The 21,054-nt window shown below is 38.7% G+C and overlaps 1 protein-coding gene across 2 annotated transcripts in view; it reads left to right on the top strand.

Annotated features, from left to right (window-relative positions):
• Positions 1-21,054, top strand: part of LOC131029717 (tropinone reductase-like 3) — a 112,486-nt gene that overhangs the window by 33,559 nt on the left and 57,873 nt on the right. The window contains exons 2-3 of one of the 2 annotated variants that reach the window (XM_057960335.1): positions 6,881-7,015; positions 7,094-7,219. In XM_057960335.1, the coding sequence (XP_057816318.1) occupies positions 6,881-7,015; positions 7,094-7,219 (261 nt within the window). The remainder of the gene's footprint in view (positions 1-6,880; positions 7,016-7,093; positions 7,220-21,054) is intronic. The other variant, XM_057960336.2, reaches the window with a different exon arrangement.

The following is a 21,054-nucleotide window of genomic DNA, read 5'->3' on the forward strand; positions in this document are numbered from 1 at the left end:
CTTTCCTTGCTGCCAACCAAACTATTTCCTAGCCAAGGCGGACTTTGTTTGACTTGTGCACTTTGCAACCATTCCCTAGGGCAGACTTGACAGATTTCATGCACCATATTACCTTGCAGATTGGGCGGACTTCACTGATTTGATGCACCATTCAATGTGTTCTAGGCGGACTTGGTGAGGGATGTGTACCTTGATCATTCTCTTGGGTGGACTTCACCAAGGTTGTGCACCATTCACTTAATCAAGGGCGGACTTCTCCACACTTAGGCACCGCATGCTTTACTTCTTGAGCAGACTTGATCTGATTCTTTGCACCACTTAATACACTTAGCCATTTTTTCCTTATCTCAAGGCGGACTTGGGTTGATCTTTGCACTTCACTTATTACCTTGGGTGGAGTTCAATTCACTTAGGAACCTTTCATCTGCAGCATAGGGCGGACTTTGCTCAACTTGTGCACCATCATTCATATGTTGTAGGGCGGACTTCATCACATTTAGGAACTGCTGGTTGTAAGGTAGAACAGACTTGCTAGCTGTTAGGAACCTTGACACATGATTCAGGGCGGACTTGGTGAAGAATGTGCACCACTTGTTGTCTCTTTAGGGCGGACTTCATTGAAGTCATGCACCTTCATTTGAAGGAGGGCAGACTTGGGGAGACTCGAGAACTTTTCAACCTTGTTATTTCCCTCACTTCTTGGGTGGAGTTTGAGATACTTAGACACCAAATGCTATCTTCTTGAGCGAACTTTGCTTGTTCCATACACCATTGCTTTATACCCTAAGGCGGACTTCATGATGTTTAGGAACCTTTCTCATGCTACCTTCATACCCTTGGGCGGACTTTATCACTTCCTTGCACCATGGTGAGGGCGGAGTTGGATCATCTTAGGCATCTTTCTCTTAGATAAGGACGAACTTTCTCAACTTCATGACCCATTGCTATCACCTCCAAGGCGGACTTCATGAATTTCAAGAACCAAGGAGGGCGGACTTCAAGAAATCCACACACCATGAGATCAAAACTTCAAATCTTCATGACTCGAACAATACTCCTCGGATTGCCTTGAAATTTGAAAACCATACTTCAATCATCCCTTGAATTTCTCATGATCCCTAAAATTTAGGAATTTAGCTTTTTCAGACAAAACTTGAATTTTGAAGGAATTTGACGATTGTTTTCAGTGCATCTTGGAGCCAATAATGCAAACCTAGATCCACTTTCTAAAAATAGAAAGAGCAAGGTTCCCTAAAAAATAGAAAAAACTTTCTAAAAATAGCCATTTCGGGGATCGTTCTCAAAATGCCAAAAACGAAACTTCCTAAAAAATAGGAAAAAGCAAAACTTTCTAAAAATAGAAAGTTGTCCAAATTAGCTCAAATCAATTGCGATCTTCGTCCTTTGGGCTTTCTAGACACAATGATGACATCTAGACTCTGTTCTAACCATGGCTTGCACACATTGACTCATAATGTTCAAAACTGACAAACTTTGGCAATACCGATGCAGGAAGGTCACAAGGCCTTAACAAAAACCCTAGAAAGCAGGAAAAAGGGAGGGTCCCCATTCTCAATGGGGCGATGTGTAAAAAAGGTCGCAACACTTCTTTCCTTTCTTCACAAACTTTTTATTATTATATCTAGATTCCTTCTCACTGCTGCTGTCCTCTTCTTTCTCATAAGGAGATTTTGATGCAAAGTGTCCTATTTTACCACAGTTGAAACATTTTAAGGGTAGCTTACCCTTATATTTACCAGAGCCTCTTTTTAACTTTCTCACAAAATGAGCTGCTTCACAATCAGATTCTTCTTCTATGCTATCACTAGATACATGTCCCTTGTCTTTGCTTTTCTTTGAAGCTTTGAACGCAGCTTCTTTCTTTGAAGAAGATTCAACATTTGTTTGCATTTCATATGCTGTTAGGATACCATGCAACTTGTCTATTGACATCTTATCCAAATTTGCCATTTCTTCAATAGCTAAAACTTTGGCTTCAAACCTTAGAGGAAGTGATCTTAATATTTTTGGAACAACAGTGATCTTATGCAAACATGATGTCTTAAATGATTGAAGACAGTATTGAAGTAGATTCTTTAGAAATAAGTGATTGTTGGAACATAACTTCCATAGATATGAACTTTCAAGATTCTCAATCCATATCTTCGGTTGAAAAGATGAGAATAGCAATTTATTGAACTTCATCCAAAAGTAGAGTGTACTGGATTATTACTTAATTGGATGAATCCTAATGCTCCCACAAAATACTTTCTGAAGTTGTCACAATATAGTTAGAAAGCTAAGTCTCAAGCATGTAACTAAAGGCTCTAGGCAATTGTAACTAATGGCATTAAGCAATATGGGGCTTTAACAAATATTGTGAAAACAAAACCAAAAATATTGAGAGGGGGTGGGGGGTGTGAATCAGTATTTTAGAAACTTTGAACATACAAGATCAGATAAAAGATAAAGTAAACAAGCTTAAAGCATAACACAAGGTTTTTTGTGTGGAAAACCCTCTCGGGTAAAAACCACGGCATTAAAACTTTCATTTATAATCAAGGGCACCAACCCATACACAAATAAGAGCTCCAACTCTACAAAGACAGAGGCACCAACCTGAGCTTACAAAACTTACAAAGGCATCAACCTTATCTAACAGAAGCACCAACCTCTGAATTTCTGAGATTTTTAAAGAACAAAGAGACCCGAGAATGCACATATATTTTTACTTCACACAACGTCAATCTTTCAAAAGACTTCAAACAGAGAGATAAATCTGAGACGATATCATGATGCTGCAAGTGATTGAGACTTTTTATTGCTCAACATAGCTTACACATAATCACTCTAAATCTGCATTCTCAGAAAACTCTTCAAGGCCCAGTCAGTATAAATAACTGAAGATATATAATTCCACCCATGCTGCACTCTGTTTCAGCTCACAAAAGCTTTTTACGTACACCTCACAGCGAAAACTTCTCAACACCAAAAATGATACACTACACAGACTTTTCATCTCACACCAAGCAATGAACTTCAGTCACATAACAATGATTCTGTTTTTTATCGTATATTTCAACCTCAATTCATATTATCTATAAAATCGCTCAACATTATAGCTCTAAAAACAACACAATCACATAATCTTCTGTTCATCCCCAAATACGATTCCAACAACTACTGTCATTAACCCGATACCAACTTCATATTCATAATTGAACACACAACATATACGTTTTAAAAAAAGCAAATGTCTGGATCCTTTTTCCACTCATCTTTTTTTAAAAAGCGATTCCTAATATTCAGTTGACACATCACTGAGTCACCGCATCATCGAGACAATAAAGCTCCACCTTTCAAAAGTAATGCATTCTTTTTTGGTTGCTCTGACAGTAAAAAAACACGACAGCAATACTTCCAAACCTTCACACAGATGCTGGCAACACAAGAAAAAAACAAGCACAAGAAGAATACAAAAAAACGTATTCATTAAAAATAAACTCGACGAAGATAGGTAGCTTCTAGAAGAATAATGAGCCTGATAAATCTCCAAAAAAAATGATACCACTTCCATAATTTTTACACATGAAATACGTGGAAGCTCAAAACAAATGCCGCCTCCTCAGCTCGATATACTTCCAAAGAAAAACGCTCACATCACTCACTTTTTCACCAAAAACACAAAATTCCTGACAAAGCCTGATGACAGCGAACACCTGTGTAGCAGTAGGAATAATTATTTCCGTTTACAATCACTCCACATAAGTGATGCCAAAGAAACAGTTTTTACAACAGCTTCGAAACACTTAGAATATTTCTGAACACATATGATGAGATGAAGAGTTACTTCCAACAAGACATCAAATACGATGTGTATATGATGAGACACTTCCAGCAAGACAAAAGAATAGCTGGAGAAAACACACAGGTAGAGAGCTCAACAAGCTCATTAAGCAGCAGGACCCTTTAACACCGAACCATTCTTGACATCAATGACAATATACTCAACATATTGCGTATAGAGGATGAATCATAGTTCCACGGAGTTTCCTGACGGGGATACAAGGGGATGGGTTTCAGGGATAGGGGGACCAAGGACTTAAGTTTGGGGATGGTGGGGGGACAATGACACAGTGGTGCAAATACATATAGTACTTGAAAAATTAGCTATACAAAGATGTGTAAGGAATATGTAAAGTTTGCAAATGAAACTTTGGCATTCTATGTAAATTCTAAACTAGTAAGCATTAAAAACATGACAATGATTACATTAAACATTAACAATAATGGGTAGAGGTTTGAAATTTTGGGAGTAAATCAAGAGTTACTTCCAACAAGACATCAAATACGATGTGTATATGATGAGACACTTCCAGCAAGACAAAAGAATAGCTGGAGAAAACACACAGGTAGAGAGCTCAACAAGCTCATTAAGCAACACGACCCTTTAACACTGAACCATTCTTGACATCAATGACAATATACTCAACATATTGCATATAGAGGATGAATCATAGTTCCAGAGAATTTCCTGACGGGGATACAAGGGGATGGGTTTCAGGGATAGGGGGACCAAGGACTTAAGTTTGGGGATGGTGGGGGGACAATGACACAGTGGTGCAAATACATATAGTACTTGAAAAATTAGCTATACAAAGATGTGTAAGGAATATGTAAAGATTGCAAATGAAACTTTGGCATTCTATGTAAATTCTAAACTAGTAAGCATTAAAAACATGACAATGATTGCATTAAACATTAACAATAATGGGTAGAGGTTTGAAATTTTGGGAGTAAATCAAGAGTAGGTATAAGAATTGCAAATGAAACTTTGGCATACTAAGTAAGGTTTAAACTAATAAGTATAAAAAACATGGCAATGATTGCATTGAACAATAACAATGGTGGGCGGAGGTTTTGTTGTCAAGAGGTAGTGCCCCTTGTGGGAGTTTGGGGGTAGAGCCCCCAAAGGTGTCAAGGGGCAGCGCTCCTTCTAGGAGTCTAGGGGTAGAGCCCTCAATGGGGTCAAGGGGTAGCTACCTTGTGGGGGTCTCTAGGGGTAAAGCTCCTAGCGGGGTTGAGGGGTGGGGCCGCTGCTAGCAAGCACAAATTAAGGCCTTCGAAACCTCACAAGCCTTCATGACTAATGTTATTTTCACAATTTTATCGCCTTTTTTGTTTTCACACAAAGTTTTTTGACTAGTGGTTGTGGGAGATGCCTAGGCGTCCCTAGGATGGTTGGGGGATTTCCCCCTAGGAGTTCCTTGGACGTCTTGATAGAGGTGGTGGTGTCGGGGGGGAGGGGGACGTTTCCCCCCGATTCCCCAAGTCCCAAAAATGTCCTCGTCCCATAAATGTGAGGATTTGGGCGAGGGGGGTGTGTCCTTGTGGAATGCTAGGATGAATCAAATATTGACAGCTTTTTTGTGTGGACAACAAAGAAATTTTTTAATTGCCTTTGCTATAGTCACAACTTCCAAATTTGTGGTACAGAACATTCCACACTCTTGAATTGTCTCAAAAGGTACATGATGAAACGGACCAGGATATAGTAATCTAGTCAATAGAGGGAAAGCAGGCTGCCATTCTACCCACATAGTATTTCCTCCATCCTGAAGGTTGAGTTCTCCCTCATTGGTCAAGCTATCCTCATTCTTCGCTTCCTCCTTTGTCAATGGTGTTTTCATGCTTTCAACATTGGCCTACAGCATAGTCTTTAGCACTTACAGCCGATAGAATTATTTTGGTCACTTTTCTGCAACAGTCATATCCATGGTTGTGGCTATCACTAATCCCTTTCTCAAATTTTGTGGATGCCGTTACATCATCTAAATCCCGAACCATTGTCACATGCCTTGCTGGGGTATATTAAACTAAGGAAGATTCAATTTTCATAATTGCAGTGCTTTGAATTTCCTGTGTCTTGCTTTGACAAATCAAGCTGCTACTGCTTAATTACTCACCAAATGATAAACTAAAATCTATATAGGGAAATGATTAATAGATTTTGTCTCCCTTAGACACTAATGGTAATGCCCTGTTCCATGTGATGTCATTATTGTTGAGTCCTATTGATAGAAGCTTCAGGCAAGTCATCCTGTTGAGCAAAATTACTTTACATGCTTGCAATCTGTTGCTCAGATATTTTTGGTCCCAATCTTATGATTACATGGAGAAATGACAAAGGGGAATGAAATGTGATTGATTTAACAAGGGTTCAAGGCTATGCTCGTGCAACTTGTCCATCACCTTCTCCTACTGCACCTCATCTCTGACATGACAGTCTGAGGCCATAATCTCCTTTCCATGTTCATTGCCATCTCTCGAAAGTGTTAAACATTACTGCACTCCTCATTCTTAGGTCAAATCCCAATCATAGTGGGGGCTGGATAAAGAGCTAAACATGGGTCTCCCCAGTTCTTATCTGTCTGAAACAAAAAAATAGTCTAGAGGGACAGAGAGCTGTCTTTAATTAATTCTTTGTCCTATTCTTTGAATGGGGCAAAGAAGATGATTGGCTTTAACTAATAGTAATAACAATCAAGGTCAGAGAGGAGAAGATGGGAGAGATGAATGTCAAATGCCTTTCGTTCCTCCATTTAGTACTATAGAATACTTTAGTATGCCTTGTCTTAGGAAAGCCTCAGTCTATCCATCTTAATTTTTTCTAGGATGCTAGAATACCATGGTGAACTTGGCCATTCATTTCGAATTGTTGAATGTGTGCTCATTAATTTTTGATGAGCTTCATAATTTGTTAATTCAGTTTTTCCATTTGAACTTATTTTCCAAGACAGTGCTGGAAATACAAGCTTGTTATTCCATTGACAATTTATTTCCCTAGTTGCTAATTTTGGTTGCTCAATTTTCTTTGTAGAAATATGGTCACATAGACATTCTAGTTTCAAATGCAGCTGCTAATCCAACTGTGGATCCCATTCTAGAGATACCAGAGCCCGTTCTTGATAAACTTTGGGAGATTAACGTTAAAGCCACTGTTCTTCTTGTTCAGGTGCATGAAATTTTAACTGTATTTAATTTGAGCCTTCTTTGCTTGTCAATTATCAGCTAGTTATCTTCTTTTGTGTAGGAGGCTGTTCCTCACATGCCAAGAGGGTCATCAATTACAATGATTTCATCTATTGCTGCTTACCAACCACAAGCAACCATGACCATGTATGGGGTTACAAAAACTGCTCTTCTAGGGCTTACAAAGGTATTTGTCTGATCATTGTCAAAATGAAATAATAAAATATATTTGATTCTACCTTTAGTTGCTTCTAAATTTTTTAACTTTTTTGTCCTGAATTATGTAAGAAAATTGAATTATTATATATGTCAATTTTACTGATGTAATAGGTAAAATTCTAAGCCACTTTTTATACCTAGAGCTTAATTTATACAAGTATGTGTATTACACTATCTTTTTGAATAGAAATTGATGAGTTCTAGTTTTGAGATTATCTAAGTGGTCAGTTGCATTTCAATTTGTGCATATAAGAAAACTAAATCACTATCTGTAGCAGGAAGCAACTATAGTATCCGTTTTTACTTAATTTATCCTTGAGCACTATTTGGTGGAGAAGAATCTTTGTACTCTTAAGCATTCTGTAATTTGAAAGGCCATTTCCAGTAATTTATATAATTTGAAAAATCAATTTGTTACCTGGCATTTGTAAACTTTCTGTTCAAATCACCAATATATAAATCTTTGTGCAAATCACATTGAATTTTTGTCAACAACCAATTTTTCATGTCTCTGTCCTTTGTGTATAAAAACTGGCCTTCTAGTCTCCCGATTTTTTCTGGTCCTTGCTCTAGCATGGTCCAATCGATGTTCTTAATTAAAGTAATTACTATTATTTCTTGGAATACCAGATGTGAGTGGCCATTATAATTTGAAAATTGCTAATGGCAATCATAATGGATTATTTGAGTTAAAAACTAGAAATGATTAAAGATATCAGTTTTCCACAATCCATCATGATTCTGTTGCTTTTTCTGGATTTGATTCTCTTTTTTTTGCATTGACATTTTGGATCAAACACTGTGATCCATTATTGGGATGTCAGAGAGCTCCTGCTCTTGATTTTCTACTCCTGAGCTCTCTAACATCCCGATGGTGGATGACAGAGTGTGATCTGAAATGTTGATGCAAAAAAAAGAGAATCAAATCCAGAAAAAGCAACAAGAATCAGACACAATCAAACTCAGAAAAAGCAACAAGAAACTAGAAATGATGACATTGAGTTGTTTCCACATAGTAAAACGAAGAAAGTTTGGACTTGTAATGTGTCAAATTGAAAATTCCTTGAGGTGATATGAGTAAACATCTGAGCATTTTTGAGAGACAGGTACCACTGCTGCAGAATTGCAGGAGTGTTCAGAACATAATTTGTGCACATTGTTTGAAGATCAAGCTTTTGAGACCACAGAATGGGCATTGGCATGGATTTCGAGAGCATAATTTTCTCAAGAGCAGAGGTTTTTTGATGAATATCAAATTAATGCAATACTGTTCATCTCATCAACCAGTTTGTCATAATTTTATAGATGACACAAATTACAGGGAAATTTTCATTACTTGACAATTTAGATCTAGTAGATAATTTATGGTACCACTGTTGCAAAATCAAAGAAGTATGCAAAATGTGATTTGTGCACATTTCTTGAAGATCAAAAATTTGAGGCTCCAGAATGAGCATTGGCATTCGTTTTCAGAACATGATTTTCTTGAGAGCAGAGGTCTTTTTTATGAATAATATCAAATTAAATGCATTAGTGTTCATCCTATCAATCAATTTGCAATAATTTCATAGACAACACAAAATACATGAAGTTTTTTTGGTTGAATTCTTGTAGATATGGCAGATGCTTTATTTTCAAAGAGAAAGGGCAGAGCTTTCAATAACATGGCAATGATCATCTTTGATGTTGTGATTGTGTTGAAAAATACTAATATGGAGTTCAAACTTGCAAGCTCAAAAGACCCCAAAAGAAAGGTCAACAAATTGAATTTTTTGGTTTAAAGAGGATGATTATTCTTGGATAAAAAGAGGCACATGTTCTTAGGTTACAAAGGTCATCCTCTATTGTATCAAGTGGTGAAAAGCTATGAAACAAAGTGAAGGTTTTTGTATTTGGGATTAAAACTCAGATACAGGGCCATCACATTGTTGAAGGGAAATCCATTGTCGTTTTTCTCTTTAATAAAATATTCAAATCACATTGTTGAAGGGAAATTTATCATCATTCTCCTCTTTCACAATATATTTGAAAGCATGAAATGTGTTACATCTGGTGTGAGGTACATGATAGTGAAGTGAAGTTCAAACTACAAAAGGTGCATTAATTGTGTATATTGATATGAGAAAAAAAGCAATAAGATTAGTCTTGCCACTCATTAAACTTCAAATGTTACCTTGCTCTTTTGTGATCAGTGGAAAACTAAATAAATCTTTATGGTTGAGAATGCCTTGAGTCTTGAATATTGGTACTGGCTTACGTGGTAATTTGATACATGCATCTCAAATGTAAGTGGCATTTTCTTAGGTGTTTTGGCACTATAGTCAAGGAGAACGTTTCTTAAAGAATGATACAAGGGCTTCTAGGTCTTGCCATCAATGATGCTAATGCAATGCAGCAAGCTCAGTAATAATTGAAAGTGAGACATGATCTTTTTATGACCTAGAAATATTGGATATTGTTCATTTTGTGGTGTAAATGAGGATTCCATTTGCATAAACAATAGTCAGAAGAGGCAAAGGTTATATGCTAGAGTCTTCAATCAATGAATTCCACAAGGTGGATAAGTGGCATCTTGTTAACTCTTGTGGTGCAAATGGGAAAGCAACTTAAATGATAACCATGCAAATTGCTATACTTTTTGATGTTAATGGCTACATTGAGCCATGGCTATGGCAGACTTGTATAAAGTACTCCTCTTGGAGAATGTTGAGGTACCCTTTAGGAAAAAATGAATTCCAGGTAGGTATCAATTTATATGACCTCTCCTTATGGGCAGGCAATCCTATGGCTACAGAAATTAATTCTTCCATGAGAGTTGCTTGAAGGCTCCTCATAACCACTACATCCTCCCTCGATATATTGGCAAATCCAAGGGTGATATCATTATTTGAGCTGCTGAATTTCTCGAATTGCATGCCTCCTACATTTTGAATTTTTTTTACAACTGTTGGGTTTCGGTGTAGTTCCTCATGGGTAGTGAGATTCTATTTGGTCATGTCACCTCTCATTTTATCACTTCCTATTCAGCACACAATTTACTTTGTACAAGATTGGTGGCAGCTTTCACTTTCTTTATGTTTTTTAACTATCTATAATGGTGGCATTCTTCTTCAAGCTTCGCGAGGATTAGTTAGAAGCCTCTCACAATGGCTACATCATCCCTCAATGTGTTGGCGAATTTGAGTGTGATATCATTGTTTGAATGGCTGAATTTCTCAAGGAATTGCATCCATCTTGTATTTGAAAAATCACTACAAAGTCAGGTTGCTGCATAACCCATCATGTGTAGTGTTGCCTCCCATTTTGTCACTTATCTTGCTCACAACCTCCTTTTTTAAATGCTGCTGGTGTCTTTTGCTTTGGTTTCTACTTATTTGCTAAGTTGCTGCGGCTAGGATATGTTGTTGTCATTGATGTGAACATATTCCTGTATTCTGGTGTTGCAGAGAGCTGTTTGGTGATCCGGTGTTTGCAATGAGTTGATATGGTTGGTTTATCCAAAGTTTTAAAACTCGGGCTCGCCACGGACTCAGCAAACCAAAAATTTGGACTTAGACTCGGACTCGTGAAAGACTTGCGAAAGACTCGGCAAAAAGAAAACCGTAGTTTTACAAAAAAACATAAATAAATTAATGCATTTAGAGAACATAAGAGCCATAATTGAAACATTACACATGTCATATGATCTACAAACACACAATATTTGAAATTTCATCATTCATACTCATAGTTTCAACTCTAAAATGTATAATAGCAGCATAAGTTTATAAATGTAAATACCAAGATTTCTTCAATGCTAATTATGTTGTTATATGGAGCCTAATCAGACTCGGAGGTTAAATTTTCCCTACTTCCATCAGCGCAGTTTCCCCCTATATTTTTCGACGGGGGTTTGGGGGCAGTGCCCCTTGCGCGCTCCCGCGAGGCCAAAAATACTTTTATTATTTTATAAAGGCGTTGGGTGTTATTTTCTATTGGCCCACGTCCAATTAGGGTTACCCCTTAACCCCCAAAAAAGTCAAAAGGGGGGGGGGGACACGTCCCCGTGGAACACTATGAAAAACAACCCTTCAAGAGATATTTCACTCCCTCAGTTATGTCAAATGAAGGCAAAAAAATTAAAAAAAACTCACTTTTAAAGCTTGCATGATGTTTTTTCTGGGTCGTGCGAGTCCATCTGAAAGACTCGCACAAGTCCTTGCAAAAGACTCGCGAGTCTTTCAGATAGACTCGCCAGGTTTCGCCTCGCGAGTCCTTGGCGAGTCGACTCGTGGCTCCCATGGACTCGCGAGTCCGTGGCGAGTCCATGAGTCTTAAAACTATGGGGCAGACAAATGTGCTTAACCGGAACTGTCATCAGGCATTAGCAAATGCTATTTTTGCAGTTCATGTAATTCGGATTGTAGTCCGATCATTATTGTAAGGTAGTGAACCCTCCCTGAGGGTTGGAGCCTTCTGGGTCATTATACTTTGAGCTGTGAGCTCTAGGCAGTGTGCCTGAATGCATGTGCATTCCCCATTGTAATATTTACACATACTATTGCAGAGTATCATCTAATTGTGGGTAGGTTCCCATCATGGTTTCTCCCTTAACCGGGTTTTCCACGTCAAAAATCTTGGTGTTATGTGTGTTGTTGTTATTGTCCTTATTCTTATTCTTGCTGCAGATGATTGAAATATGAGATTGTGCTTAATCTACTTAATTCGGTGAAAGTTGATTCACCCCCCCCTCTCAATTTTCCTTCATTGTTGTTGCCAACAGATATCATTGTTTGAATGGCGGGGTCGAGGCGCAGTGCCCCGCGAGGCCAAAAATACTTTTATTATTTTATAAAGGCATTGAGTGTTATTTTTCTATTGGCCCACGTCCAATTAGGGTTACCCCTTAACCCCCTAAAAAGTCAAAAAGGGGGGGGGGTCGCGTCCCCGTGGAACACTGTGAAAAACAACCCTTCAAGAGATATTTCACTCCCTCAGTTATGTCAAATGAAGGCAAAAAAAACAAAAAAAAAAGACTTTTAAAGCTTGTATGACGTTTTTTCTGGGTCGTGCGAGTCCATCTGAAAGACTCACGAGTCTGTGCAAAAGACTCGCGCGAGTCCTTGCAAAAGACTCGCGAGTCTTTCAGATGGACTCACCAGGACTCGCCTTGCGAGTCCTTGGCGAGTCGACTCGTGGCTCCCATGGACTTGCGAGTCCGTGGTGAGTCTACGAGTCTTAAAACTATGGGTTTATCTATTTGGGATGTTGGAATACTTCATTCCTTATTGATTTCAGTGATCCGGAAGTTTACTTGATCATATCATTTGATCCGGTTTGAAGTTTAGTCTTTTTGTTCAGTGGTTGGCAGAGTTTGGTATTTGATCCATTGTGCTCCGGTATGATCATATCTTTGGTTGTGGATTTGGGAAAATGTTTTGGATGTTTATGTGTATCTTCATTTCAGACAGTTCCTAATTTGGTGCTCCGCAAGTCGTCTTTCTAGTCCGAATTGCTGCTGTTTGGTGCTCCTGAGAGTTAGCGTGTTGATCGATGAAGATTTGAATAAGTGGTGTTGGTGCAGCTGGATGGTTCTAATGTGCTTGTTGGTGTTTTTTGATCGTGTCCTATTTGTTTTGGAGATCCGCATTGATCCTTGTGTGCGGTATTGGTGTTTTTACTGATCCGGTGATATTCTTCGTGTTATGTGGTATTTTTGATGGTGTAGCGTGTTGCGGTTGATCTTGGCGAGATTTACGGTAGCGATGCGTGTTTGGAGATTTGGTTTAGGTCCATGCTATGTCATCTATGACCTCATATTGGTCTGGTGGTTTATTTATGTATCGTGTGATGTAGTTCTGTAATTGAGGGTTGAGGGTTTGGCTGACCTTGTAGTCAAGGTTGATGAATTGTATAAATAGGTGTTAGATTTATGTAATTTGGGTGTCGTTGTGTTTGCATTATCAGAGAGTTGTGTATGTGTGCATAAGCGAATCTATCCTTCGGTATGGAGTATTGAGCAGAGATTGTTGCAGGGTAGACAAATGTGCTTAATCGGAACTGTCATCAGGCATTAGCAGATGATATTTTTGCTGTTCATGTAATCCGGATTGCAGTCCGATCATTATTGTAAGGTAGTGAACCTTCCCTGAGGGTTGGAGCCTTCTGGGCCATTATACTTTAAGCTGTGAGCTCTAGGTAGTGTGCCTGAATGCATGTGCATTCCCCATTGTAATATTTACGCATACTATTGTAGAGTATCATCTTATTGTGGGTAGGTTCCTATCGTGGTTTTTCCCTTAACCGGGTTTTCCACGTCAAAAATCTTGGTGTTATGTGTGTTGCTGTTATTGGCCTTATTCTTATTCTTGTTGCAGATGATTGAAATATGAGATTGTGCTTAATCTGCTTAATTCGGTGAAAACTAATTCACCCCCCCCTCTCAGTTTTCCTTCATTGTTGTTGCCAATAGATATCATTGTTTGAATGGCTGAATTTCTCAAGGAATTGCATCCATCTTGCATTTGAAAAATCACTACAAGTCAGGTTGCTGCATAACCCATTATGTATAGTGTTTTCCTTTTGGTTGTGTTGCCTCACATTTTGTCACTTATCTTGCTCACAACCTCCTTTTTGTAATGCTGATGGTGTCTTTTGCTTTGGTTTCTACTTATTTGCTAAGTTGTAGGGTTCGTTGGTTTGAGGGCCTGGTACTGGTGCAGTTCGGTTCTGGTATTGGTCCTAGTTTGGTTCGCTTGTGGGTTCAGCTAGGGTTTGTGCCTAGGTGAGCTGGTTCGTCTGGGGTGAACTTGGGCGAACCCAGACGCTTGGGTGCCCAAAAACATTTTTTGTTTTGCCACTTGAAATCTGCCGGTACCTCAAAATCTTACAAATATGTCTCTAACTTGACTGATAGCATTAAATTTGTGGTGAGGATTGGATTGTGAAGGATGCATGCATAACCATGTTTAAGTGCAAAGGACCCATTTTCAAGTTACAAAACACACCTAGTTTGATCAAGGTGTTGAATACCACCAACACACACCCTTATATAAAAACAACCTTAGTGCTCCTTACCACAGGGTTTACAGTTAATCTTGTATACCCTCAATCCTCCAAAAGTTTTTTTTTGCCTTACTATATACCCAAATGTGACAGAGGAGACTCCAAAATGTTAAAAGAGTACCACCAAGGGTGTCAAAATATCCTCAAGATCCCAACTGGAGCATTATTAATCAATGTGAATGGGCATCAGATCTATTGGTTTAATGATTAGAGAACAACATTGGGGTGAAGAACATTCATATCAGAATGGTAGTGCCAAATGACCATAGAAAAGGCTGTAACACAAGGGCATAGGAGGTGCCAACACAAGTTAATCAACTAGAGTACAGTTGGCAGGTAGCAGTGGTTTCCACTTTGAGCTCTAGTTTGCTAGGTTTTCCTCTAATATAAACATTATTAATTGCAGCTTAGAGCAGATATTTAATTGTTGAAACAATGATACTTGAACTTGATATTATTATTTGATATTGAACTTGATGTATATGATGCTACGATTACAAGTTTATGGTGGTTTTGTTGTTTATATGATGCTATGTGACATTCTAATCTTAATTCTTGCTTCTAGGCTGCATATATATATATATATATATATATATATATATATATCCCAAACCCCTTTTCAAAATTTTGCCGTACCAGTGTACCAGTTCTTCGAACCCGAACCGGCAACTTAGGCTATTTGTAATGGTGACCTTCTTCCTCAAGCTTTGTGAGGGTTATTTGAAGGCTCCTCACAATTGCTACATTTGTTTTCAATGTAATGACGAATTTGAGGGCAATTTCACTGTCTAAGTTGCTAAATTTCTTAATGAGTTGCATTCACCTTGTATTTTGAAAAATCATTACAGTTGCTGGGTTGCATCATGGGCAGTGGTTTCCTTTTTGGTTATATACCTTCCATTCTTTTCACTGTTTTGCTCATAATATCCTTTCTATAATATTGGTGATGTCTATTTCTCTGTTTTCCAGCCTATAATGGTGGCATTCTTCTTTAGGCTTTGTGTGTGGCTCATATTGTTCTTCTGTCTCTAGAAGGACCACCTATAAGTAGTCAATACCCTTTTTAGCAATGTTGGAAATCCTTGTTCTATTGTATGGAGAATGGCCATCAAGATTAAAAGTTAGCTAGGTAAAACTATGAAACTTCATGCTTAATTCGAAGAGAGGAGAACTTTAAATAAGAGCAGACCTAACAATTTCAGAAATAATACACAACATGCAACACAAAATGAGATCACATAGCACAAGTTATACCTAGGAAAACCCTTTCAAGAAAAAAACCATCATCAAAGGAGTAATCAATGTACCATATTTAACACCAAGATTACAATACAATATCAGAGTAGCAACCCTTCAATCAAAACCTTCAACTTCTGTTTCGAGAAAATCATGCAACATAGCACTTCATCTTAACATTTTCTCACTTGTATACATTGCAAGAGCAAAAGGGAAAGTAACAGCAGTGAAGTAACCACTTAGGGTAGTGATGCACATAGCCTCATTGTATTTAAACTTCTTTGTGCTCATAGGCTTTGTCAATTCATCTCCAACATTCACCAAAATATCCACCTTCTTGTGCACCACCCTTCTCTTGTCTGCTATATCATGCACTAAATGGTGCTGCACATTAATGTGCTTTGTGTGTGTATGGAAAATAGACTTTTTTGCCATATTGATGGCATCTTGATTGTTACTCAATCCACACTATTGCTTAACTCAACTCAACATTAGAACACAAACTTTGAAGCTAGATTGCCTCCTTAGAACCATAAGTACCTGCCATAAACTCTGCCTCTATGTTGAAGAGTGGCCACAATGATCCAATTGATCACATCATCAAATAGGTTAAACACATAGCCATTCGTAGACCTCTCGCTGTCCACATCTTCTACCCAATTTGCATCCACAAATCCCTGTATTTTTGTTGACGTAGTGCAAAACTTCCTTGCTACAAAACTACCTGCTCTAGAGCTTGTGTTGTTGAACTTTTTGGCAATATGTTGGATTTGGTTAAGTGTTGTCATTGATGTCAACACTGTATCCCGGTTGGACCTATCCTGGTTAGTCTGGGTGATCATCTTGGTTTTGGCTATGATTCTGATCCGGTATGATCAGATCTCTGGAATCGGTTTTCGTGCTTACTCTGGATGGTTATTTGTTTGCCATATTCTGTTGGTTCATGTTTTGTTGCTCTGGTAACTATCGCTTATGTTCTCGGTCCCCATTTCCCAGTAAGTGATATTTGGTGTTTCGGTCAGACGATTTTGGTCCGGCTTATGGAATCGGTTTCTATCATGCCAAAGGTGCTTCTTGATCATATTCCGAGTGTTTGGTGACTTTGCATTGGTTGGTGTGCTGCTATGGTGGTCCTATTCGGATCCGGTTAGACTTTCTGTGTTACTTCACTAAGGGTTTCTACCGGTTGGTGAAGTGTGTTGGATTTTGGTCTTAGCGGAATTTCCGGCGGATGGAATTGTTTGGTTACTTGATTTAGGTCCATGCTATGTAATGTAAATCATAATATTGGTCCGGTGATACCGTGTAATGTAATTTTTGTTATTATGGGATCGATGGTTATGTCTGCATTATTAGAGGAAGGTTTATGTGCGAACAAGTGATATATCATTCGGTGAAGGTTTTTGTAATGTAGGGCAGACATTTGTGTTTAACTGGAATTGTATCAAGCATTAGGAGATGCTACTTTCATAGTTCATTCTTTCCGGATTGTAGTCTGATGTTTTTGAAGTCAGTAAGACTTCTTTTTGTGATGAGCTGTGAGCTCTAGGCGGTTGGCTTGATTGCAAGTGCAATCTCCATTGTAATTTCACATACTGCTGCAAAAGTATTATTTGATTGTGGGTAGGGTTTCCCACCATGGTTTTTCCCTTTACTGGGTTTTCCACGTCAAAATATTGGTCCTGTGTGTATTGTGCTTTCATGTTCTATCCGTCATTGTGTTGGTTTCTTTGTGCTCCGGTTTAATGGCTTTGATATGCATTAGTTCTGATTTCTGATGGTAAACTGATTCACCCCTCGCCCCCCCCTCTCAGTTTACTCCCGGTATCAGATTTGTCTAACAATTGGTATCAGAGCGAGGTCCTCTTTGCAGAAGCTTAACCGCTTGAGGAGATCTGATGGCAACTGCATCTAGTTCTACATTCAATCTCTATCGGAAAGAGAGTCCTAGATTTGATGGTACAAATTACAAAATATGGAAGGAGCGAATGAAGATTCATCTCAGATGTCTTGGAGCTGAAGTTTGGGAGATAGTGGAGAAAGGGTATATACCTCATGATCCTAATTTTGGAACACTGACACCTGCTGATGAACAAAAGAAGGCTGAAAATGATGTTAGAGCAAAAGAAGCATTGTTAAGCTCCCTATCTGATGAAAAGCTATTGAATGTCATAGAGTTGGAGAATGCAAAGCTGATTTGGACAAAGCTTGAAACTCTTTATGAAGGCAACCAGGCTGTGAAAATTGCAAAACTTGAAGGTTTCCGGGTAAGTGTTGACGTGTATTTTGTACACAATCATACACAGAATAAAATACCATTAGGCATCTTATCCTCTCTTGAGAAAATAGTCTCTAACTGCTGAAGATCTGCAAAAAAGGATCAGTTAGGTGGACTCCAAGGTTCTTTTAGTGGGGTCTCCACGTGTGGACAAGCTTTTTAGTGGTATGATGTGATTTGCTGTTTCCTTCAAGGCTTCTTACGGATTCAATAGTTCGAAGGTTTTACTAATCTAAAAGGAACTTTCAAAAAAAAGGAAAAAGGACAGGGTTTGAGAGGTCTAATCTAGTCTAACCCTATGAACGACTTAGCATGAATGAGATTTGGCAAGACTCAACCAATTTCAATTTTGCCATAAGATAACAACTCAACTGAAATTAGTGCGATCTTCTAAGGTAATAATGGTGTTCAATGCATCAAAGGTCAAGGACACTACTACGAAGGTACATATCCTAGATGCGAAAATGCTTGAAGGTTAAGGACTCAAAATGTTTTCCAGTCGACCACGCAAGGTGTTCCTACAATCAGCAAGAAGCTAGTGGTTTGGATTGCGAATCCTACCAAATATCAAATCTCACACTTAGTCTTTCAAACAAACTACTTTGATTGAGCGTGATTCAAGTACATCCAACAACCATGAAGATAACTCAAGAAACTTACAACAAAACACCATAACTTCAATATTTTATTGATTTCCAAGTCATCATATACAACAATTGCTTGAACTTCTCTCTTCAAGACTCAATCTTGCTACAACATAAAAATTGCTTACAACTCTATTCTCTATTTCTCTATTGACTATTCTGATATAAATGAAATGAAAAATGGGGGTATAAATAGCATCCCCAGTTACAATGAAAGGTCCAGATTGAAAGTAAATCAATGGACAAGATCATGACACCTAAACCCTAATTAGGGTTTGTTACAAATGACCTCCTTTTTACTGAACAACATTAAATACATAGCCAAATATTAAATTTGGCACAAAAAATCTAGGAGGTATCAGCCAATGAGAATTAAGATGTCATGTCATCTGTAACAACCTTTCATCTAGAATCTTATTCCCCTTCCAATTCTCTTTCTTAGCATATGCAATGAATTTTGTCACAATTCCTTCGATTTCTGTGATTGGAATCTCGGGAAGATTCTTGATACTCTCTTCTAAGTGGATAACCTGATCAAATGCATCTAGAAGAGCTGTGTCCCAGGTAGGTTCAAGTTCCTTAGTTCTATCAATTAGGAGCATGGTGGCATACATCTGATCATACTGCTCATCTGTAACATCTGCGTCCTTGCGAAAGATGATCTTGATTCTATCTTCAAATTCTTGTAAATCCACATCTGTCTCGACCTCGATCCTTCTGCCAAGAATGGTACGAAGTACCTCAAATACTCTGTCCTGGATCGGATTGATCACCTCCTCAACTTGACCACATCTAACACTGATGTCCTCAAAGAGAACACTCTTTATATGGAGTAAGGTTGACCACTGAAACAAACTGTGAGAATCGCCTTCCAAGATCTTCTCTTGTGCTAAAATTCTTCTGGATGTATGTCTTATAACTTTCAAGACAGGAATGACAACGTCCTTGGTATGGACAAATGCATCTACTGTTGCCATCAGTCTGTGGATTATCTCAAGGACTTGGTTAGCCTGATGGGTGATCTTCGACATCCTTGTAATAAACTCAATGGCCACCGTGTGAGATCTATCCATCCAATTACATGTACGCTGGACCATATTCCTAAATCTCTCTGCTTCATTGATTGATTGAAGGGGCAATGCCTGCAATGGTGATCTAACTGGATCCTGACGTCCCAAAGGTTCATTGATGTGACTGAAATATGTTCTCCATGCACCGACCTCTTTCTCAAGCTTTCTATTCTTTTCTACTTCTTCTCTGAACTTGTCCTTCAATGCCTCAAATGTGTCGGTGGCATCATCTAAAGTCTGCTCTGCTGTGGATGGTCCTAACTCAATAGTCTGTATATGATAGTCCTCCGCTAGGATCTCACCCTCATATTTGTCTGCTGCCGGTGTAGCTACCTGCAGTTTTCTAGATCCAGTCTCATCTCGAATCATCTTGGACATCTTTGTAGCCTTCTTCTTCTCTGTTGTCATATGTGAACGTCCAACAAGGCTCTCTAGATCGATTGCACTGTCTTCGTCCTCAATTACGATCACCTTAGTCAATCTTTCCTTCAACCAATCTGGGATATTTGATCTTGTCTCTTGAACTTGAATTTCTTTGTGTACTACTTCTTCTTGTCTGGGAGGAGATGTTACTTCATTATCTTCTTCTAAATCATAGTCTTGGAGAGATCCATCGGATGAAACATGCTGTGCCTGTTCTTCCTCCTGCCTGTCATTCTGTACCATCGATTCCATGGATTCTTCCACTCGAACTGTTTTATCTTCTGGCCTGGAAGAAATACCTGGTGTCTGATCTTTGTTGGCACCTTGCTTTTTCTTGGAAGGTTCTTTCTTTTCTGATCTTTCCTTTCTCTTTGAACCTCTCGAATGGAGATTGCCCTCACTGGCACATCGAAGGTTACCTTCACCTGAATTCCTAGGATTAGGATTACCTTCACTAACGCTGGCTCCACCTTCGGCTGGTTTCTCTTCCAAAGTAAAAGACATGGCTATGCCTTGTTCTCTCAACTTCTGGTGCTGAACATCTACCCATCTGCGAGTACAAGACAAGACTGGTGCCATCAATCCATCTAAATCCACGGCCTCGGGCTCATTCCAATTCAAACTTATTGTCTTGCTTTCTCTATCATATGAAGATTGGATGTGCCTGCCGTTGTCCTGAGCTTGGTCGGCCACTCTGTAAATCTTACATTTCCTGATGAAATCCAAAGGCAATCTAGAATGTATCTTGCGTTTCACTTCAAGATCATCTAGGAGATTCATCATAAAATCTTCAATCTGGTACTCATGTCTAAATCTTCTACCGACCGTCTCCTCTAAATGTCCATGAGGATCAAAACTATTCCTCCAAGCAAAAGATGAAAAAGGATACAAGGCTAACTCCTTCTCTGCGTCATCCATGGCTGAGACATTGGGACATACCTCAACTGAATTACCCAAAATAATAGGTACCTGAACTCCATTCTGATGTCTGTGTCTGAATGCCTTCACATATGCTGCCAACTGCCTTGTTACTTCAAGTAACACAATTCTGTCTGTCGGGTACCTCGGCAACATGTATGGAGGTAAAGGACATCCATACACTCTAATG

Source organism: Cryptomeria japonica, chromosome 9, assembly GCF_030272615.1.
Source record: "Cryptomeria japonica chromosome 9, Sugi_1.0, whole genome shotgun sequence".
NCBI lineage: Eukaryota > Viridiplantae > Streptophyta > Pinopsida > Cupressales > Cupressaceae > Cryptomeria > Cryptomeria japonica.